Genomic DNA, 24,467 nt, shown 5'->3' with positions numbered 1-24,467 from the left:
TGCTCCTAAAGTCGTATCTCAAAAGCACCAGATACTCTCCAACATACAACCCTTTTTTGGGGAATCGCTTTAGCCCCTTTCTTGAAAGACCTGATTCTCCTTCAGCAGTCTCCTTTAGATCCACCAGGAGCCTCTCTGAACTAGATGTAGCGTGAGTTGTGGACCAGCTTATGGCAGCTAGGGGATTGCCCACTCCAGCTAGACCTTCCGTCCCCTTTGGCTCGGAATCCTTCACAGCATATTCTCCTGTTTATCCTCCTCCAGTCTCTACTCAGACCCCGGAGATTTCCGTACTGATGTCCACTCCGATGCATACTGTCTCGGCTCCAACTGCAGGTTTTTCCCTCTCTGCACCGACCACCCTTGCTGCATCGGCTCTGTTGGAGCGGGTGCACTCGCAGAGCAGTGTTTGGACTGTCGGTACCTTTGTACCTAGCCTGGCACCTATTTTTTTGCTGGCGCTGTCTATGTACACGGCTTCGGCTTCCAGTCCTCTCAGAGCTCCTCATCTGGAGGTGGGCTTCTCAGGGTGGGGTGTGACCTCTGTTCTGAAGTTGTCCTCCTCTGTTCCGGGCTCCTGTCCCTCCTCAGGCGGGCCTGTTTTCCAGGTCATAGAGAGGGTTCTTGCCTCCACAGGCTTGCAGTCAGCATCAATGACACTGGCATCAGAACCCCCCCCCCCAGCATGTAGCTGTCCCAACCCCCTACTTTGGGATCCCGGGCACGGAAGCCGCAAGACCTCCCTTTGCAGGGAACCCTTTCTCCAGAGTCGTCCTCAGAAGATTCCACTGGGGAGCCACCCCAGAAGAAACTGTGCAAGAGGAAGCACCTTGATTCCCCTGAGGAATCTATCACTGAAGACACCGATTGTGATAAGGGAGAAGGGTCCCCATGGTCTCCCCCAGATGACGTCTCATTCGGAGACATTCTCGAAATTCTCAAGCAGCGGGGAGACTGGAAGTCCTCTAACCCTTCTTCTGAGGAATCGGCGTTGTTGCAGGCCTTCTGTGCCCAGCTATCTATACCTTGGGTGACCCCACCTGCAGATGAGCTTGTTAAGCTGATCGTGCAGCATGCCTGGAAGGCCCCGGACAACGTAGAACCTGTCCCCTGGAGGCCAGACAAAATTCTATCCACACCTGAAGACCAGCCCCACTGGTCCAAGCAGTTGATGGGTGATTCCATGGTCATGGCGGCAGCCACCAAGAGGGAACTGGCAGAAGATAGTCCACTGTCAATCCTCCAAACGGGGAGTCTCGGGCCATGGACAGACTAGGGAAGCGGACCTATGCTTCAGCGACCTTTGCCATTCGGCTTCAAAGAGACCTAATCTCTGAAATGTCTTCCTTTTTGGCGAGAGTACTGCCTGATGGGGTGCAGCTAGCTACCCTTGAATCTGTCCAGAAATCCTCTATGCGTTTGATCTCACACCACAGAGGGGGCAGCTCGAGTTGCCGCATCAGGCATTATCATGAGACGTAAAACTTTGATGCGGTTGTGTGATTTCACAGACCCCTTTAAATCTTCCTTTGTCAACGCGCCTATCGACAAATCTGCACTTTTTGGTCCCAAAGTACAAGACACACTAGCATGAAGTGAGAAACATGGAAAGACCTTGTCTGCTGTGGGCATACGCTTTTCCACCCCCAGAGATCCTACTCCAGGAACCAGAAGGGAGGAAAAATGTGGTTCAGAAAATCCCAAGGATCTTTTCGTGACACTCGTGGTGAACAATCCCCCCCCCCCGGGCAGAGGGGCAATTCATCTGGAAGACTCCCCTTTCAGGGTAGATGGGGTCTGCGTAACCAGGGCACTAGAGATTCCTTCTCCAGCTGATCCTACCAGCGCTCCTGAACAAAGGCCCAATTGCTTTCCTCTGGAAGCAGTTGGGAGTCGTTTTTCTCTGCACCTACCAGCCTGGCAACTTATTACTACCAATGTTTAGGTGCAGAGAATAATATCCAGAGGCTACCAGATGCCATTCGATTTAACTCCCAGACCCATCAAACAAATCCCCGATGTGCCACCCAATGAGAGGGAAGTAGCAGCCTTTCACTACCACTTCAGGACACTGCCATTCGGTCTCTCAACAGCCCCCCGAGTTTTCACCAAATGTATGGCAGTTGTAGTAGCTCATCTTTGACTACAAGCATTCCAGGTGTCTCCATATCTAAACGATTGGCTCCTTACCGTCCCGACTAGGAATCTTCTAATCCGCAGCTTCTCTTACACTCAAGGCCTCGCTCTTCACTTGTGGATTACAGTCGACGAGGACAAATCTCAGATGTCCCCAACAAAAACACTGGAATTCATTGGAGCAGTCTTCAACACAACATCCTGTCAAGCTTCCCTCCCTCTTCACAGGCTTTCAAAAATAAGACACCAAATCTAAGCCCTCCTTCCACAGACCTATGTACCAGCACGACTTGTACTGCAACTCTTAGGCTCCATGGCGGCTGCCATTACTCTAGTACCACTGGCAAGGTTGCACATGAGAATACTACAGTGGCTCCTTTCTGCACAATGGTCTATCTTAACTCGCCCACTCGACCACATGATATGTCTTACAAACCTTTGCAAGGAAGAAATGTTATGGTGGATGAAGTCACAATCGAATCTTTGGTGTCGACTGTTCTGTCTCCCCCAGCCCACTGTGACCATGGATGCTTCCCTGTTGGGGGGGGGGGGGGCATTTCCAGGGAAAGACGGTCCAAGGCACATAGTCCCCCATGGAGGCCAGTTTGTACTTAAATGTCGTGGAACTGAGGGCAGTTCTCTTAGCGTTGCAAGCATTCTGTACATCCCTACCTTCTGGGACCATTGCATTTCAGTTGGACAAAATGTCAGTCATCTGGTATATCAACAAGCAAGGTGGAACCAGGTCTTATCCCCTGTGTTGGGAAGCTATGAGGATTTGTCACTGGGTGATAGCTTCCAACCACTTTCTTACAGCAACGCACATTCCCGGGAGTTCCAACCTTAATGCGGACAATCTGAGCAGGAACATCCTGATGCCTCACAAGTGGTCCCTCAATCCTGTAATAGCGGATCAGATTTTCCGCCGCTGGGGCAAGCCTTGCTGCGATCTGTTTGCTTCCCTCCTAAACAACAAATGCAGAAGGTACTTTGCCCTGATCCCCCCTCAGGGGGAACCCCTGAGAAATGCACGATTGGCCCCCGTGTCTACTGTATGCCTTTCCTCCCATTTCCCCTCATCCCGAAATTCCTCCAGAAAGCTCAAAGGTTGAGAAGCAAAGTGATCCTCATTGCCCCTTATTGGCCCCGTCAAGTCTGGTTCCCGTTCCTATGGCCTCATCTGATTCACAGCCAGTGGATCCTGGATCATTCCCAAGGTCTGTTATCTCATCCTTGGGGACTGATTCAACCCAATCTCCAGAGCCTCAAGCTCACAGCTTGGTTCCTCCACTTCCAGTGATTGCCAGGCTGCCTGACATCTCATCTCTTGTTCGTGAAATTCTTCTGGCTTCACACAAACCTTCCATCAGGAAAGTTAATTCTAGTAAATGGACTAGGTTTTCTGTTTGGGCCAAAGATCAGAACTTGGATCCTTTCTCTATGCCTATTCAAAAGATCCTGCAATACCTGACGACTCTTCTACATGAAGGAGCCTCAGCATCGACAGTCACTGTACATTTAGCAGCTATTGCCAATTTTCATAATGGATTTGATAATTCTTCGGTTATGTCACACCGCCTGTGCAAGACCTTTTTGAAAGGAGTATTACACGTTAAACCTCCTGTCAGGCCCCCAGAGAACCCTGGGACTTGACCTTGGTACTTAATCCCTAACAGGCCCTCCTTTCGAGCCTTTTGATTCATGCGATGTAAAGTTTTTGTCATGGAAGACTCTACTTCTAGTAGCATTTATCTCTGCAAGAAGAGTATCTGAGCTGCAGGTCTTGAGTGTCAAGAAACCTTATTTGAACTTCCACAGGGATAGGGTGTCTCTTCGTACTGACCCTTCCTTCTTTCTTGCCCAAGGTCATTTCTGGATTTTCCATTAGCCGATCTATTGACCCGCCGGTTTTCTTTCCTCAACATTCTAACAGGGAAGTACCTTTTGCACACCCTTGATGTGCATCAGCAGCTTCATTGTTATTTGGACAGGACTAAATCTTTCAGGAAAACGGATCAGTTGTTTGTGACCTTTGCAGGACCCAGATTGGGCAAATCTGTCTCCAAAGTGACTTTATCCTCCTGGCTTAGAAACGTCATTACCTTTTATGTACCAACAGAATAAGCTGTCTTTACCTTCCAGAATAAAGGCTCAGTCTACTAGATCAATGGCTACTTCTGTAGCTTTTCATTCCAGAGCCTCTGGATGATATCTGTGCAGCAGCCACATGGGCAAGACCTCATACCTTTATCTCTCATTACAAATTGGATTTGGCTTCCAGGGGATGAACATCTTTTGGTTTTATGGTGCTCAGGAATGTCCTTCCTTAGGGCCACCCAGGACTGAAGTAGCTGGGGACTTGGTCCTAACAGTAAGGAATGAATAAAGATTTACAGCATCAGATAAAGAAGTTATGTCTTACCATAACGTTCCATCTGTGTTGTAGATCTTTATTCATTCATTACTTCCCGCCCTCCTTCCCCCTGCCTGGACTCCTGGTGGATTTTAGGAAGTCCTGGTTAGGGTATTTGCTCAGACAGAGCCTCCTACTGTTTTCACTTACTATCTCTATTATATAGGGGCGGGCAAACTCTATCTGGAGTAATTGAGAGGGCCATTATGGGTAGGTCTTGGCTGAGAGTTTTTGGCTGGCACGAGCTTGGAAATGTCTGTCTGTTCCGAGGACAGAACTGACGTCCTAACAGTAATGAAGATCTATAACACAGATGGAACGTTATGGTAAGACATACCGACATAACTTCTTTTTCATGACGTCGTGTTCTGTAGATGTCATGTTGAACATTTTGTTCCCTTAACACCTAAACCTAAGTTGCTTACCTCTCTGTAATCTGTTTTTGAGGATGAGTGATACTTACTAAAGCCAAATGGTAACTGCTAGCCATCAGGTCTTCCCTAATAGGAATATAGTGGAAGTCACAATAATGCACCAAGATATTCAATCATACATTTCTACAAGTGTTGCTCTACCAGCATCTGTTTTATCTTACTGATGGCAGAGTCCTCAGGGTCTAACCCTTTTATAAGGGCAAATCAAAGTCTTCCAAAAATATTGAAACTATGAAATTTGACTAGACATTAGTAGAGATGGAAGAAGAAAAAGGATGTCCTGTCCTCTGCCCCTGTGGATGACCCCCAGTTTTTTGTGAATACTATCACTAACAGCTGAGAGGGCGGTTCCTGTATAATGTTGCTTTCACTCGGAGGAAGTTCTAGAAGGCTTCCCGGTTTATGGAATAATCCTTTTAAATAGATATGCTCCTGGTAGCTATTCTCCAAGGTAGACTCTAGCAAATGCAGCAGTGCAGAAACAGTAGTACCGTATCACTAAGAAAGTGGATTGTATTCCTCGCTCCCCAAGGTCTGACTTGCTCTGCTCTTTCTCAGATGTTCACCCACCCACCACTCTAGCCATATGTGACTGCATCTGCAGTTTATCTGTTTAGGAGACTTCTGCTGCATCTCCAGCTGTCCTCTTGCTAGACTGACGGTTGTGTGCTGTGGGTGGCTGGTAGGTAAAAAAAAAAAAAAAGTGTGTGTGTGTTTTTTTTATTGCCTGTAAGGGTGTTTAATGTGCTTCCTGAGAAGCCTTTTGGATGAAATACTGCAGTCTGTCTAATCATGAGCTGAGGGAGGCTCAAAATGCAGGCTTCCATGACATATACAGTTGTCACCCCAGTGGCCCCATTCTCTTTTGATGTGAACAGGTAAAGCAGAACAGTGAAATCTGGCACTGTCTTGCACTATTTACTTGGTTATTTTTTACCCCCTTAACCAAGCACATCAATGCATCTTTCACAGTCTCTCCCTTCATAGAGTTCCCTGCTGTTCAGGCCAGAAATAATGATCATCTTGAGTATGTGAAGGGAAAGGACAGATCCTCATTGCAGCAGTGATAAGTTTGACCATATACAGTTGTTACTGTTTGGATCTTTGAAGATTGCTTTCACCAGAGTCTGAATGTACTCAGAAGGATTCCCATAAGAAGTACCAAAAGCCTCCCATGCGGAGACCCAGTAAGGCATCGTTGCAAAGCTTAGAGTCCTTTGCATTTCATAGTGAAGTAGGCAACCAATGGCTGTATTGACTCGCATCCACAAAAGAAACTGCAAGGAAGTGAGCATGGCATTTGGAAAAAAATGGCCATCCATGAAGTCCCATCAGATCAACCAGGACTGTGATATTTCACCAGCCTCTTTAATCTCCCATCCCTAGGTGTCTTTCTGCAGTTCTTATGCCAGGGGAATTTGTTTAGTGGCTCTTGAATAATTGTTTAGTAGTTGACATCCTCATGGATGCTGTCATAGTCCATCCAACAACAAAAATAATTTTCAGAATATGGTTTTATCCATTAAACATCCAGCGTCTCTCTCTCTCTCTCTTGTTTTCTTTTTCTTTTTTGCTTTCCTGTTTATGGATGACAGAAAAGCTCTTGCTAATTTCTTTCTCCAAAGGCGAGAACAGGGGCACGTTGAACCAAGTGTGGACAGAGAGGTGTCTATTTGCCTTCCCAGTTTCCTTTTAATGACAGTGTCTCTGCAGATTGAGGGCTGTCAGGCAGCAGTCCTTTTGATTCCTCTTTATTAGCCCAGGCAAGTGTGGTTCCCCACATGTACCATTAGTACCTTCTAACACTTCTGCTGTATTCAGTCTTGCTCATCTGGGAAGGCTCAGTAGTGTCTTTCACACCCTAAAATCGACAGCCTTTTGCCTTCATTTCTGCTTGTTGCACAAGTGCCCTTCACAAAGTCTGCTTTTACCACTCCCACTAAAAAAGATAGTCTTAGGAAACAAAGTATACGAGGTTGGCTACTAACACCGCACCCATATGTCACACATGCAGATGTACAATACTCCAGCCTGCAGTAAGTGACCAGTAGCCTGTTTATGCAGTTTGCAGTTTGGAATCTTAACTAAAATATCACAAAAACTAATCCACTTGTGTTCAAAATCCTGAAAAATGTCAACAGAGAGGTTTTCAATTAAATGTTCATTGAATGCAACTGGTCTTCACTAAAATATTTACAGATGGATGATGTGATTTTTTTTTTAATGACACTTTCTTTACAGTGCTAAACTCATTAGCTCAATTTCACAGAAAAAAAGTTAAATATGTAACTGCCTCTTGGATGAATATGAAGGAAAAATAACCTTGAGACTGAGACAGAATTCCGGAAAAACATCTAAATGTTTACAAAGATATAGGCACTTAAGAATAACAGTAAATGCACAATAAAAATAGACAAGAGGTACCACTATAATAACTTATTGACAACACAGAAATAATCCTAAAAAAATTCTGTGACTGTGCAGGCAGCATTAAACTGGAAAATAACCTATACTGAAATAATCTAATTCTAACATAGTTTGTGCCTACAGTTCACTTTTTATAAATGCTGCTAATTTCCTTGTAAATGGAGATGACTCGACAACCGAAAGCTCTCGGGGAAACTCCAAGGCACATTATCCTTTGATATTATACCAACATGACATCAGAAAAAAAAGCTAGAAAGATTGTAATCTACAATCGTAGCACCTGTTAACTTGCCTTGAGAAGACCTTCAGATGGCTACAGACTCCATAGCATATCCAACGTCCATTCTAATAAACTGATCGATTAACAGTTCTGTCCCTTCACAATGGAAGCTGTTATAATTCATCCCAATACACAAAAGTGGAGCCACCGTACAGCTTAGTACCCACACACCAATAACTATATTATCTCCTTTCTCAAAAATACTTGCCAGATGCATACATAAGCCAACTTCCAGCACATCTGTCCAGTGATAAGGCACGTTTCCGTACACAACATTGTTTTTGACCAAGATGTAGAACAGATGCAACTTTATGGTTTCTATCTGTAGAAGCCAGGGACATTTGACTGCATCACTTTCCCTAGACCTCTCTACAGCTTTAAGTATTTAATCTTCTCACAAGACTGGCCAAACCTGACATGATGGACTCTGCATTAAAATGGTTTAAAAGCTAGTTTTCTTCCCAAAAACAGGGAGTCCAGTGCCAAAATGCATGTTTGTCTTTTCTGTCTATGAAATTGGTTTACATCAAAGCAGAACTCATCCCTGTATTGCAGTAAAACAACTAAACTGGCTTGAGCTATGGAACAGTCTCTAAGTTTAGAATGGTTCATAATCTGCATCACCCCCCCCCAATCTTTTACCAGGAGCCAGGATGTCACATCAACAGTGACTATCACTTGGAGCCAAAATTCACACCTCAGTGGTTCTTAATATCTTGCATAAACCTGATAGATGCACTTAATGCTCTAATCCAAAAATGTACTCCTTCCAGAGAAACCAGTACCTGCTACTTATCTATAAATCAAACCATCACCATGAAGATTCATTACTTTCAGTCTGGGTAGCGGAAGAGTAGATTTCACTACCAAATAAATTCAGAAAAGAATCCAACCACAAACTGTTTCTATCACAGTAAAGAAACCTCTAACGCCTTGTCACATTAAGATGTCTACACTCCTATATCTATATTCTGTAATTACTTAAACTGCCTTTGTTTAATCTAATACTTATTTTCTGTAAACGGTTTATTTTCCTGACAGTACTTTTTCTAGCATCTACCTTTCCCAAATTACCATTTGAACACATACTTTAACAAAAAAAATCTCAATTTATTCCCTGCAATACTTTTACAGATTCATTATCCATTCATTTTGGTAGCATTGTCGCCTCACAGTAAGACATTGTCCTGTTCGATTCTCAGCTAAAGTGTCTTCTGTGGGGAGACATGCGTGAATGGCTGTACCTTCGTTGAAGGTTGTGCGTCAGAGCTGGCAACTCGGCACATAAAAATCTGCTGCCAATCATTAGCGGATCGGAGTTCCGCTGTGGCGACCCCTAACCGGGAAAAGCTGAAAGATACAACAACATCCATTAATTTATACTGCTGACATTACTACTGCTATCACATTTCAGCAAACTTGGTGCTCTTCCATAAGAACAAGATATCCGATTAAAGTTAGAGACAAAAAATATAAGACATGGGAAGAGAGGTCAAACTACAACTTTGAAAACTGAAATAAACAAGCTGGGCAAACAGATTAAGCATAGTGTGAGATGAGATCAAGAAAATTTTGAAGAAAATTTATATAAAGATATTGAGCATAATAGAAAACCTTTTTATTAGATACACAAGATGTGGAAGGAGTAAAGAAGCACAAATTTATAAACTCTGTGCAGATTCTAAAATTTATTCTCAGACACAACAGATTATAGATATGTTTACAAAATCTTATGTAAAGCAGTTTGGCTCCACAAAAGGGATGATGAGTTGTCCTAGTGACAACTCATCATCCCTTTTGTGGAGCCAAACTGCTTTACATAAGGGATGATGAGTTGTCACTAGGACAACTCATCATCCCTTTTGTGGAGCCAAAAGGGATGATGAGTTATCCTAGTGACATCCAGATAACCCCAGATAATGGAATCAAATTTAGATTATAACAAAAAAGAACTGCACAAACTGGATCCAAACAAAGCACAGGGAGGAGACGGAATTAGTAACAATGACCGGAGAACACTTCAGCAAGAATTTACATTACCATTATATCTGTTATTCACTAGATCATAAATATCGGGAGATTCCTGAAGATTGGAGACATGCACTTATTAAACCTGTCTTTAAGGGAAAGGGGAGTAGGACAAACCCAGAATCATATAGACCCTTAAGTCTACTTTCATGTTGTGGAAAAATAATGGAGAAGGTAATACTGGATAAGTTATTGTCAGAACTAGATAGGTTGGAACTTGAAACCATATATCAGCATGCATATGTTGAAAACAGATCTATTACCACCTGTAACATGATGCTCTATAACAATATAATAGCTATAACAATATAATAGCTGTGAATGAGAAATTGTGCTGTGATTTATATAGATTTAACTTCAGCATTTGACAGGGTCATACACAACACTGATCAATAAATTAGTGCAACTTGCAACTAGGTATCGATGTACTCTTTATAAAATGGATAGCTGCATGGCTTACAAATAGATATGGCAAGTATCATACAACTGGACAGGGGAAATCTTTTGTTACAGTCAGGGTGTCCCAAAGGGCTCGGTCCTAGGCCCTTACTTGTTTGTATTGTATCTTTCAGACCTAACTTTTTCATCTGAGGTGTTCTGCGGTCTATACACAGACGACCTGAAATTAGGTAAACTGATTACAAGTGTTACAGATAAAGACATGTCTGCAAAATAACATGACTAAACTGACCATATGGGCACAGAAGAATAATATGCTGATAAATGCATGAAAAACTAAGCATATGAAATTTGAGAGACATAAACTGAAAGGTGAATATTTAATACAGCACAGAATGATTGAAATTGTAGATTCATTTAAGGACCTGGGTATATGGGTAGATTTAGCTATGAGTTTTTCTAATCATTTCAACCAATTGGTTAATTAAGCAATAACCCAAGCCTGGGTGTGGGTAATGCTGGATTTACCCATGGTTGGTGTGGTTTGGTCATGAGGGTGAAGCCCGAGTGGCCAAACAAAGACACATGGGTAAATCCAGCATTACCCACACCCAGAAGTGGGTTATTGCTGTTATACAATGACATTATTTAAGAAAAAAATACTTATTTTTCTTAAATAATGGCATTGTATAATGCCTCCTTGCTGCCCTTCCACAGCTGTCCAGTATTCTGCGGCAATTCTGATATATTGCGCATGCATATGGTTACGCAGTACATCAGAACTGTGTGTGTGGAAGCAATGGAAAAAGGAAGATCTCTGTTGCTTTTAAAAACTTGTCTCGCTATGTTAAGAGTTTAACATAGAAAGCAGCGGAGATTTTCCTTTCTCCGTTGCTTTTTTAAAGCTGTTTTGGTATGTTAAATGAGTTTAACATAGCGAGACAGCTTTAAAAAAAGCAACAGAGAAAGGAAGATCTCCGTTGCTTTTTTTTAAGATATCTCACTGTGTTAAACTCATTTAACATAGCGAGATAACAGCAACGGAACTCTTCTGTTCTCCGTTGCTGTCCAAAAAAAAAAAGACTTATACTAATGGAAAAAGTCCGGGCCACCAGACCTTTTTCTATTAGTATAAGTCTTCGATTTACAACGTGCACCCTGACCAATCAGCGTGTACGTTTTGGAATATTAATGGGGGGGTCATTGTATAATGATAGTTATAGAACTATAGGTTGTATAAAAAGATTTATAAAGTCTAAGAAATTAAAAATAATGAGGTCATTGTTTGTTAGTTGCATTAGACCCAAACTTGAGTATGGAATAACAATATGGAAATCCTTTAAGAAGACCAGCATGAGTAAACTGAAAAGAGTACAGAGGAACTATACCAAGGGCATTCATGGATGTGAAACTCTTAAGTTATTATGAAAGACTAAGTTAGCTGAACTTGTACAGTGTCACTTACAGATATCTAAGAGGAGATCTTATTCAGGTATATAGAGCATTTAGAGACAACTACTTCTGGGATTGTTTGGGGTGATCAAAAAGTACTAGAGAAACATCAGACAACCTGTGTAGAAGATTCTATAGGAATGAGAAGTGTACTAATTGGTTCTGTGACATAGTAGCTGATGCATGGAACAGACTACCGAATTGCATTAAAGTAAGCACTAGTTTAGATATTTTTAAGAACACCCTGGACACTTATTATGGGAACAAGTGTTTTGGTTTATTGGCAAGCTAGAAGAGCATTTATGCCCGTGCTTGAAATATCTGTATGTATGTATGTAAATGGAAATTCCGTTTCTGATTCCGCACATCTACTTTCTAATACTACTAATTCTTCTTTTATCAGTGTATCTTCCTTTTATTGCAGGCGTATCTCTTTGTATTGTTTTTTGTTATGTGTTGGAGCTTATATTTTGGAACTTATCTTTCTGGACTCCCATTGAAAGAGTGCAATAGCCCAGGCAGTCTGTTCCACTAAATAAATATGTACATGCCTGCCTCGAACCCGTCAGACTTGGTACCTGCAAGATGCCTCTCGTATAGCCTTCAGCGAAACCCCACTTTGGCATTCATGTTGTCAGGCTGGCAGCTTGGTTTCCTCCACTTTCACTATTTGCTAGGGTATATTATGTCCACCTGTGGGTCATCTCTTAAACCCTTCTCTTGAGATCTTCATGCGAGAAGACCTAAAAGGATAAGTGGAAGAAATTTTCCAATTGGGCCATGTAGCTCCTGATGGTTCTGGCTGGATGCCTATTGTTGCTTCCTGAGAGTGTTCTGTATTTTTGTTTTATTTGGTGATAGAGACATCAAATGCTTGATGATGGGCCTGTTTTGTGACAGTTTGTCTAGACTCTTCCTTTTTATCGTTTTATGCTGTCACTGTCCATTTGTTCTTCTGATGTGTTCTTACTAGGCCACCCCAATATGGTAGCAAATTTTTTTGGCCTAGTAGGGTGCTTCGTGCATATAAATTGTGGACATAGTCTTAGTGGGTAGAGGATTTTATTGATGGGTAGTTTCTTAGTCGGCATTATTTTCTGAAAGAATGAAAGGGCTGCTTCTGTGCAATGGAAACGTCACTTTTCTTCCCCCTTTTTCATACTAAAAGACATTGCAGGTAGGATGACAAAACATTCTTAAAATGCAGGGAAAGCATACTTGGATAACATTTGTGCTTTTTCACCACCTCTTTTTAGAGAAGTCCTGATATATCCCTATGGTTTTGTAATATTTAAACAAGTTTGCTTTATTTTATTTATTTTTTGGCTGGCAATTAAAGTGCTGTGTTGTACACCCGGTAATGGAATTCATAGTGATTGTCCAACACAAAGTATTTACTGTCTGTAACAATTCACAGAATTTAGAGTTTGTATAATTAAGGAGTTTAAATTTATTTATTTTATTTTACATTTGTTTACCGGGAAAATCCAACTGGATATATGTCCATTTTCAGCAGAGGTCCGGAGAGAAATGCTCCAGAAAGCAGAGTTCAAATACATTGGGAACAATACAAGCATTTAGAGATCAGTGTAATATGCAGTTTTCAGTATGGTTGCCACATAGATAAAACAGACATCAAAATCATGCGGCTTCAATTTTAGACAGGAACACACTCTTCACTACTGTGGCCCTAAAGATTGAGGGTATGGCTGCAATGCTCTGTGTGCCTATTAGTAATCTATACTGCCTGTTGTAGGGCTGAGTTATGCAATTAGCTTTTCTGAAGGTAGGAAAGGCCTTTTGTATAGGTTCTTTTTTTGAAGCCTTAGCTTAGAGTCCCACTGCATCTGTAGTTGTAGAATGAAACACAAACCAGTAACCCACGAAAAAAAACGTAATGTAGCATGGAGACACACCAGTAGAAATCCAAACCACATTGCATCTATAATATGTGTGCTTTGCTAGAGAAGCTTACTGTTCTTCATTCTTGCTTTGAATGTGTGCAGCTTCTGCAGACTTAGTTTCTTTCTTTCTTAGAAAACCTTGTTTTTAGTGGCTATTACATCTGCCAAAAATATTTCTTAGCTATGGTGTCATTTTAAACCATTTCACATTCCCTAAGGAATTTTGTCTGGGAACTAATGGCTCTCTTTATAACTGAAGTGGCCTCGGAATCTAACCTGATCTAAATGCTTAATTTCTCTGTCTCAGAGAATGTCTTACTATGTGGATGTTCATAAACAGCACAGGTTTTTTTGCTGATAGAACTGTAGTGGTTGTAAAGATGTTGACCTGTTTGATTTGTTTATTTATTTGCTTAGTTTTGTTTAGTTGCCAGAAGCTAGGAAGGCAAAAAGTTTTGTGGTAGTTTCAATTACCTTTCTTGCACTTCCTTTTGCACTGACATATATGGCAAACCTGTCCAATCTGTTTCAAACAATCTGTGCGCCTGTTTTTTTTTTTTAAGTAATTTCACTGCTACAACTTGTAATCCATGAGTGCCTTTGCACAGCACTACAAGTTGGATGCTATTGCCATGTCTGTCTTTATTTAGGGCCACAGTAGTGAAGTGTGTGTTCCTGTGTGGCAGCCACTCTCTGGTGTTGACTTACAGACTTTGTCTTGCAAAGTACTTTAGATGGACCTCTTTGATATCCAGTATAAAAGGTGCAGTTCTGATATCTTTAGTAATGATTGACCATGTTTTGCTCATGTTGTTTAATTTTGTTTGCTGGAAATTAGTGTTGTGCTGTATGTACAGTTGCCTGACTGGATTTATTAATTACTGTGTTTCCCTGGGTTAAATTTTCTGTTTACCCTATATTTTTACTATTTACAACATAGTTTTAGTCAAATATATGGGCACTCTGAGATTGTTGTAATTATATTTTGTTGGAAAGGATATGCAGCTATTTCTGGAAAGCTAACATTACTGACAGAAGATGTTTTTTCATTGGTTTGTTAAAATTCCTAGCTCACTATATTGTGCTGAGTTGTACCTACAAGCACTCTACTGACGCAAGCACTTGGATTGAAATTTTACTCCTAGCAAGCCTTCTCAGAGCAATACCCACTAAAAGTCCCTGCTAAAGGTGCTATCTTTTTATGTAGGATCAAGTTAAGTTACTGTAAGCTGTTTTTACCTTTGTGGAGCACCTCCAATAGTTAACTGTTCTAGTACACATTTTTTTTTGTACTTACTAGTCTGGTAGTTAGAACAGAGGACTAATGTTCTGCCATGTTAATGAGCAGCTTCCTGTGCCAAGGGTACAGGGCTTGAATCTTTCCACTTTCATTTGCCTACTCTGCGAATTTGAGCAAGTCTCTTAAATCAGACAGTGTTTTGGGAAGTTGGGCTAGACTCTCCAATGCTCTCCTGGACTGCATGCCCACTGACTTCCTGGGGATGCTTCCCATAACGTTAGTGCTGTAGGAACAGGGCGACATGAAACAACCATCCCTTTCTGCCTGTTTTTTTTTTCAGTTGATCATTTTGCTTGGTCCATAATTGGAGAATAACAGCATGGAGTTGGGCATTGTGGCATTTGTGGGCCAGCACTGACATCCTCAGAAAGTTTTACATCCTGTGTTGTACTGATGCCTGGTGGATCAATCCTGAATGTTATGGATGGACCTCCTCTCATTGATCTAGCTTTATGGTATGTATCCATAACTTTATTTTTTGCGACTTTCAGCAGTTGCGTAGCATTTGATAGTTATCCACAAATTAGACTATACTATCTAGCAGACAAAGATAAATTGGTATTTTATCTAGGTTCATTTTTATAGAAATTGCTGTGAAATTCATAAAGATCATATTTTGACAAAGTTTATTTATATTTCTTCTGCAGTTTTGAAAATAGTTTGCCAAGACTGACTTTCTTTGTCCTTTTCCTTCCTGTAGGGCTCGGTTTTAATGTAGTTGGTGGCACTGATCAACAATATATTTCCAATGACAGTGGAATCTTTGTAACCAAAATCAGAGAAGATGGAGCAGCTGCTATGGATGGGAGACTAGAGGAGGGAGATAAAATCTTATCAGTAAGAAGATTTCTGTTCTTAACTCTATTTGTCTTCCTGATCAGACTTTAAGGAACTGTTTTCAAAACATCAAAAAGTAGATTGTGTAAAAGGAGAACAATGTTTTATCACATTTTGTAGCAGTGGACTTGCAGGTGCTAACAGCAGGTGGCCTTGGTTGCTTTGAGTATTTGCACATGATGGGAGTTGCATAGAACATGGTGCACTTAAAATAGGCTGACTAGTCATCATTTTAATCCTAGTTTTAAAGTGATGTAGACAAATAGATGATGCAACAGTCATATTAGAGTAGCAGCGTAAATGTTAAAAGAGCTCTCCGTTCCAATTACTGCACAGGACATTGTCCTGGAACTGGTAGTGTGATGCTAGCTGCCAATATTGTCTTATAAATGTTCAGTTTTTCCTGTAACTGATCACTCTGAAGTGCAGCACATCAGAGTGATGAAGTTTTATGCTTAGATGCCAGAGAGAGAGAGAAGAATATTTGGTAACTGATAGAATCTGCTATATGAGAAGCTAAGCTTATATTTATTTTTGGTTGGTTGTTTTTTTAAGAGGCAGATTGAATCGTTTTCTGTAAGAACGGGGCATGGCACGTGAGCAGACTGTTTAAAGTTCTTCTAGCCATTAACATAAAACAGCACAATTGGTTACAGTGTTATTTTGAAAGAACAAGGCACTTGTTAGGAGAAAGAGTTGTGTAGTTTTCCTCACTTTTTGGGATTAATTCATGTTAGAAACTGCTGGATGCTTTATAACAGAGCCATTGGTGGATGGTCAAGACTGCTACCAGTGATGTGCTGGATACGGTTAGGGAGACTGGCAGTTAGTAAAGAAAGGGAATTGTGTCTGGATGCCAGCCCTTCTTTCTTGTGGGTGGATGAAGTGTGGCAGGGGCATATAATTAGAGTACCAGTACAGGCAAGTGGTTGGCAAAAGCTTAAAATGTACAATTGTCTGTGGGCAGATGTCAAGCTCAATTTGGAAATGGCAGAAATGCTACAAATAAGTGGCACTTAGTATTGATTCTTACTCCTACTGTCCTCTTATCTCACCATTTGTCACAATAATCCTGCTCTCTCTGTAAGGTTAACTTCCCCTGATGGGTAGGTGCCACCTGATGAAAAGCCACCTCACATCTTGCTTAGGTAGTAGTTTGTTTCTGAATGGGGGAACAGATGGGAGTATGGCAGAAAGCAGCATCCTGAGGACCTCTTGTCCAGTGACAAAATATGCAGGGGAAAAAAGGGAAGAATACTTGTAGGTTCAACAGTTTGATGCCTTGTGGAGAGCCTTAGTATTCACCTTGGAAAGGAAATTTGATATCACGCTCAATTGACTTTTCAGATGCTTAGATTTATTATGAAAGTTTGTGTGAGGCTTATTTATCCCTTTGGTTTACTTTTCTTTTCTTCCATCTTTTTCTACTCTGCCATTCATTTAGTTTCTGTCCACCTTTTAATTTGTCTCCTAATCCCTTCCTGTTTGGTTAATTTACATCTTACTCGTTTTTCTTTCTTTCATCATTCATTAATTCATTTATTTGCCTATTTTATTTATTTATTTCCACTTTTTTGGTCCCACTAAGCCAATAGTCTTTTTTCAAGGGAGATATGAGGTGGTATTTTCACTAACTGGGGAACTTTCCCTAGTTTTCAGTATATTGGGATCTTTTACTTTCACTTGAGCAGCCTCCAAGTCAGGTAGATGGGGCCCTTGATTTAACTTCTCATCCAAAGGGGGTGTAGGCAGGAGTGCAGCACCCTGTTTCTTGTTTTGCAGTATAGTGCCATTATTGGAAAATTTTAATCCAACTACCTGGTGTGGAATAGAACCCATAGCCTTCTAATCTTCCAGCAATAAAGACAGGTGTGCTTCCTGTTGAGCTGCTAGGAATGCTCAGCAGCTGAAGTATGTAATCCACTGTGTCTAGACTTTTGAGTCTAGAATTTCTTGACCAAATAGTGAATTAGGTCATGGCAAGTCTTACCTGCGGGAGGCCGCTGAAGAAGGGCATTGCGTGCCGGAGTGCCTTTCATTCATCCATGCTTTATGCAGCAGATTTTCATAGTTCTCATGTCAGCAACCAGACTGCATCTGGTTATAATGTAGTTGCAGTTGTCTTCATTTTTGTTAGTTTTTTTCCTGGTACCATATAATTATATTATTTGTTTCTGACTGTTTGTAGCAGGGATACTGTTGAGGGCTTTGAGATGCTCTTGATGGTGTTATCACTTTTCTAGGCCTAATTCAAGCAGACCGTTGTGAATGTCAGTATGCTAGTCATAATCTTTCTGTTTACATAGTAGGTCCCCACAGATGAAGCAGAGCAAACCACTGAAGACGACAAGGCTGCTTTTCCATTCTTGTCTCTTGGAGACCCCGAGTTCAAAGGGTCTGTTACGCAGACTAAGGGGAGTTGGACAGTTATTTCCTCCCTTGTATTCTGATAACGTTCTGTGGTAGGCAGTCGGGTAACTACATCCTCGTTCCTGGGAAGTAACTTCTGTGGGTAAGGTGGCTCTTCTCCCATAAGATGTATGGGGGTAAACCAGTATTATGACAGCAGCGCCAAGGAGCCAGCGAAGGTCCTGATGTTTCCTAAGGACTGGAAATGTGCAGAATCCTGCTGTGAACATTATATTCACTACCGCAGTGTTAAAATAGATTGCAGGTCAATAGAGCCATGAGTCCACCCTTCACAAAAATAGTTAAATATATTAATATGGCAAACAGGTGTATGCATTCCTCCACCTTTGCTTTGAGGGCAGTTATCTACCAGGAACACATCTGACATTCCAGAATACCATTCTAGAAGAGATGTTTCAGTTGTTGGAGAAGGTGTCCGATGCTGAGCTTAAGAGGAAGCCCTTTACTGTAACATCTAAGCTGTCTGCTATGAATAACTTTACCATTCATCTAGTATCTAGCACACAGTGCAGCTGGTGCTGGAATTACTGTATGCCATCATGCCTGGCTTTACCTGGCAAACTTTGCAGAGAATTACAGAGCCTTGTTCTTTATCCGTGGTGGTGGTGCTGCGGTAGTGTTGTCGCCTCACAGTAAGACGCTGTCCGGTTCGATTCTCAGCTAGAGCGTCATCTGCGTGGAGACATGCGTGAATGGGAGTACCTTCATTGAAGATTGTGCGTCAGGGCTGGTAACTCAGCACGTAAAAATCAACTACCAATCATTAGCAGATCGGAGTTCCACTGTGGTGACCCCTAATCGGGAAAAGCTGAAAGACACAAACAGTCTTGTTCTTTCATGCCTTGTTTGGTGGCTCCTGCTTATTCAGGCTGTCTGTTAAAGAGAAGGTGAGGGGAAAGTGAGAATGAAGGAAAAAACCTTGCACTTATTTGTGTCACGTCCTTGGTTTGCCATCACCCATTTTCAGGTGCTAAATAGCCCATGTTGGATATGGTTCAGGCACAGTAAACAGTAACAAGGAGGAAAGAACCAGTAATGACTTTTTGGTGGTTTCTGTGATCTTTTTCTAACCATACGGTAGGAATTCCCCCCTCCCCCCAAAAGTAGGGGTTCTGCTGTAGTCCTGAAGATAGCAGCAGGCTTTCTGAGACTTTGCCTGGTGGTTCCACTCTAAAGTAGGTGGGGGCCATCTGTTCTCCTTTCAGTGTGGGAGGCCATTCCACGTGACATATGGATATTAGGCATGTTATACTTTCCTTCCCCTCTCTACCCTTCACGTTTTCCCACCCTCTCAATAGAGCGAAGTGCTAAGAGAGTTCTTGAATCTCCTTATAAAAAGTCATCTAGACAGGAAGTCCAACCAGACCAAAGAGGGTCTGGGCATTTCATATTTGTTTTAATGCCAAAAGAGACCACGAGCCTTAGTCCCATTCTGGATTTAATTGGCCTCACTAATTTGTATCAAAGAAAATTTGACATGATCATGATGCAGTCATATCCTCATTGCTTGTGAAGAGGATATTGAGTGTGCTGATTGGACCTCCAAGGTGCCTTTCTACACACACAGATTTGCCAAGAAGTCAGAGAGGATCCTGTGCTTCTGCATAGGAGCTAAGCATTATCAGAACTAATCTCTTCCTTTCAGACTGCCCCCCCCCCCCCCAGGTATTCAAGAAATGTGTGGCTATATTTGTATCAGCCAAAGACTGCAAGGAGTCAAGATCTTGTGTTTTTTGGCTCCTCTGACTATTGCAAAGCTAATAGTTCCAAGGGAATCTCTTCTGCATTAGTTACAGCCCTTGGGAATCACAGTACACATTGACAAAGCGTCAGCTGTAGTTCACACAACTAGTAATAGACACCCTTCTCTGCAAGGCTAGTCTTCCAAAGACTGAGTTCTTCCAGTTCTTATTGTATTGGCATCAGGCATTTGTCATTTCATAATAGTGCCAGCAGCCATATGTTTCAAGGTGTTGGTGCTTGTGGTGTCCATGATTTTTGTCCATCTTTTGATAAGTACCACATGAGAATCCTCCAGTGTACTCTTAAATCCAGTGGAGCCAGTGCACAGACCTGATTTTGGATTTAGTTAGAATTTTCTACACATGTCAAACACTGGAATGGTAGCTTTTCCACTCCAGCTTCTCTCTTGGCAGCTGTTTCCAAGTTTGAAACCTCCAGGTGACTGTCTACATGGACATCACAGCCGTAGGGTGGGAAGTGGTTCATTATGGGCAGATGGTCCAAGGGACATAGTCACAGAGGTCATTCTACACAATAGCATTCTGTAAATCAGGGCAGTTCTTGTCTCACTTCATGATTGCTAGCCACAAAGCTGGAGAAGTCTGTTCTGTGGTGGACAGTCTCAGTTGATTGTTTACTTGTGCGTCTTGAGTGGTCCTTTCACCTAACAGTGGCATGAAAGCTGCTTCTTCGAGAAGAATGTGGCTGTGATCTCTCTATATCCCAAGCCAACACCAAATGCTGCAACTTCTATTTACTGCTCCCTATTTATAGGGAGTGCCTAATGGATGCTGCTGTCCAGCAATGACACCAAGATGCTGTACTTTCTCCCATTCCCGTTTATTTTGGAGTTCCTTCAGAAAAGCAGGCAGAATAAAACTGTACAAGTTTTAGAATTGTAAGCATTGTGTGTCGACTCTCCATAGCCTGTTTTTTCAAGAAGGTAGTGTTTCTATTACAGGCAGATCTGCTTTTTATTCCTAAGGTACCCACTGAGGCATACCTCAGTCAGTATTTCCAACTGCCTGTATTCTTTCCCCTAGTCTGAGTATTCAGCCGTAGAAGAGCACTTAATGCATTGCATGGGCAACTGCAGACCATCTAGTTTTTATATAGAAACAACCAAACCTGTACTTTCGTAATGGAGAAAGAGAGAGAAGTTTTCCACAATGTGCCATAACTTAAAGGTTTGACTATATTAAATGTTATGTGAAACACAGTAAAGCATTGTCTTGTTTCCAGAATGCAGCCTTATTTGATATTTGAGCAGCAGTTTTATGGGTTTTACTGAACACCTTTTCAGGGCATTCATAACAGGATGTGATCTCAGCTCAAGACCTACCTTCATTGCTGGAGTTCTCAGAAGTATGTTATGATGGAGACCACCCAGGAGGATGAAATTGAATCTCTGCTCTGTTGTGGATGATGGTGGATACCCTCCTACTATATATGAAAGCTATATACTTGCCAGAACAACATATCAGGGTAAGCAGGTCCATCCTCAACAACACATCTGCCTGCCATCTCCTTTCTTATCACTATTACAGTATTCCTTTACAAATGGGATATCATGCTGAGGATATATGTCTGGCATACTTTTTAAGCATTTATACCTTCCAAGTGCCATACATCAAACATGTGAGGTACATATGTGATGTACAAGCATCCACTCCTTGGAACTTATTTGCCTCCAGTCTGAATGCTACCTTTGAATTCTGTCTGCAAGACATCCACCTTGTTGTTTCACCTACCAAACTTTCTAAAGGAAAGTGCCCCATTTGGGGTCTCTTCCTTTTAATTTACCTTTTTACATGTCATCGAAGAAAGGAAAATGAGTGTGGGAGGCTGATTTCCCAATAAAGATAAATGAAAAAGGCACTTCTCCCATCTGAGTGCTGTACATGACCATACTCCGTGTGAGATCTGTCAGGCATTTGCCTCTAAGAGACTCTGCAGGCATCTGTTGTCCCTTTCCATTTACTTGGAGAACCAGTGTCTAAAACTTTTATCTTGGGGCTGGCCTCTGAATCCACCCATCCCAACGTTCAGCCTCTGCTTAAGAAAAAAGCTAGAAAGGTGTGCTTTAAATTTGTTGGTCTCCAGCCTCCTTCAGATGTCTGTGTCAGGTTGTATGAAAGACTCAAGAACCATCTGGTGACAGAGTTGGCTCTGTGAATTGGAGACTGACACAGGGCTGCCTGGCTGCACATCCACCAAGGTTGTGCCTATGGCTGCTGTAGAGGAGGGAGGTTACTAGGTGATATTGAAGGGGCCTAGGGGATTTCCCAAATACCTGTTGTGAAACAGGTACCTGGTACCCTCATTGAATGTAGGCAAGGTTTGAGCCTTCTAGATTTGTTAAGGCTGGTGTGCCTTTAAAAAAGAAGCAGAAGACTAAGCATTTGGCCCCTGTGGGTCAGGATCAACACAAAGAATGGCAAGATTTTACTCTTGGGGGGGGGGGTTCATTCCCCTTTTCGGCTTTAAAGCCCCCTCAAGGATTGTCTGTAACTGTCCCTGTTCCCTGGTCGTATACTCCTTTGAAATGTCAAAGGGAATCCGATTCCTCTTCGGAAGAGTTGAATTTATACTCTGGTAAGGAATCATTGGCTTACTGTTCTCAGATCCACTCTTCACTTGCCCTGGGGTCTGAAGAAGGCTACTAAATTCCCCAGAGGCATCTCTGATCAGTATTAACAAAAAACTATGGGCACTCATAAAATCGTCTAAGGCCAGCTTCGAGAGAAAAATTGCACAGGACACTAAGGATAATCACAAGGCTTTCTTTAGTTATGTTAGCAACCTCGGTGGGAATTCCCAGATTTGCTCAGAATTGGTCCAGAATGACAAAAAATACACCGAACCCACAGACATTGCCAGCATCCTAGCTGACAGGTTTGGTGCAAACCCCCCCCCCCCCACACCAAAAGGGCAAATATCTATCCCAGCAGAGTGCTGCCCCCCCTGACATCTCAGATGCTCAGGTAAGAGCCACCCTCTCCAAAGCAAAAAACACAGCATCAATGGGACCAGACGGTGTCCCGGGCGCCCCACATGAACTCCAAGAAGAGCTAAACCCAAACATAAAACTACTGTTCAATCTCAGCCTTACTACAGGATATGTACCCAAAGAGTGGTGTACAGCAACAGTGGTCCCTCTCCACAAAGGTGGTGCCTCAACAGATCCTGGAAACTATCACCCCATAAGCCTGACTAGCTTGGTCTGCAAAGCTATGGAAAGGATCATCATGGACCTCATAAATAAAGATATCAGGGACCTACAGATACTGGATCCTACCCAGTTCGACTTTAAGGGCAGATCCTGCCTCTTAAACCTGGTTGATTTCTTTGAAACAGTCACCAAGGTCATTGATGAGGGGAAGGTGGTCCACACAGCCTACCTGGACCTCGCAAAAGCCTTCGATACAATACCCCACTCGGGCGTTATAGATAAGCTCACCAGCTTAAATATAAACCCGTATGTCACTAGATGGGTTGCAAACTGGCTCAAGGACAGAACCCACATGGTTAGAATTGCTGGAGCCATGTCAGACTCCAAACCAGTTACAAGTGGCGTCCCACAAGGCTCAGTCCTGGGACCTCTCTTGTTCGGTATATATTTCTCAGAGGTACAGGCCAACACGGAAGGACTGTGGCTGACCAAGTTTGCAGATGACTGCAAACTGGGCGCCATAATCGACTCTCCAGCCGACACAAGCATCCTCCAAAAGGGCCTCATAGAAACAGACAACTGGTGCCAGAGCCATGGCCTCAAGCTAAACGCCAAAAAGTGTATAGTCATCCCTTCGGCAAAAACAAAGTGCCCACAAATTACCACATAGGTGGTAATCCATTAAGTACAGAAGAAGTAATTAGGGACCTGGGGACCTAAGTTGATAGCAGTCTCTCATTTGACAACCACGTGGCCAAAGTGGTTAGAAAAACATTTTATATAGCCCACCTAATCATGAAGGGATTCACATCTAGATCAGGGGAGGTCATCGTGCCTCTTTACTCATCCCTCATCAGGCCCATAATTGAGTACAATGCCCCTTTTGGGATGTACCTTACCAGACACCTGCAGCAACTGGAAAGACCCCAAATGGAAAGACCCCAAAAATACCTCACCAAGAGGATCAAAGGGCTCAAGCAGATGCCATATGCTGCCCGGTTAAAGAAACTCCAGCTCTACTCAGTGGCATACCGCCTGTTCAGGGGCGATCTGTGCCTGACTTATAAAGACATGTCCAACCCAGAATTAAGAGACATGCTGCACCTCAGAAAATCCAAATCCCATCGAGCTACGCGCTCGAGAGACTTGAACCTCAGCACTGAAATAAATAGGACATGCTGGAGGGACAGATTCATAACCCAGAGGCTCCCTTCACTCTGGAATAAAATCCCAGTCCAGGTTAGGCAGAGTCCCTCATTGACTCTCTTCAAGAGGAATATTGATGAGTGGATGGGAGATCATAGGTTTAACCTGGGTATCACTTCTGTGTCACTATTAGACAGAGGCACAGTATACTAACCTCGAAAAAGGGCATAGCAAAATTAATTTAAAATGGGTGGCGAAAGCCGAACACATTCTGGCTAGGCTTATAAATGCCCTAGGGCAGATAGCCTAGTATTAACCTATAATTTCGTTATGAAGGAATTATTATTTGGAGATACTGTGGTACAT

General features: G+C 42.3%; 1 protein-coding gene across 1 annotated transcript in view; it reads left to right on the top strand.

Annotated features, from left to right (window-relative positions):
- Positions 1 to 24,467, top strand: part of LOC122804223 (synaptojanin 2 binding protein) — a 103,178-nt gene that overhangs the window by 22,931 nt on the left and 55,780 nt on the right. Inside the window, exon 2 of the mRNA XM_044073968.1 lies at positions 15,474 to 15,610. Within this exon, the coding sequence (XP_043929903.1) occupies positions 15,474 to 15,610 (137 nt within the window). The remainder of the gene's footprint in view (positions 1 to 15,473; positions 15,611 to 24,467) is intronic.

This window comes from Protopterus annectens, chromosome 6.part0 (assembly GCF_019279795.1).
Source record: "Protopterus annectens isolate FY-2018-M chromosome 6.part0, PAN1.0, whole genome shotgun sequence".
NCBI classification, from domain to species: Eukaryota; Metazoa; Chordata; order Ceratodontiformes; family Protopteridae; genus Protopterus; species Protopterus annectens.
Note: the sequence above shows the minus strand (reverse complement) of the source record. Positions and strands in the feature narration are given on the sequence as shown.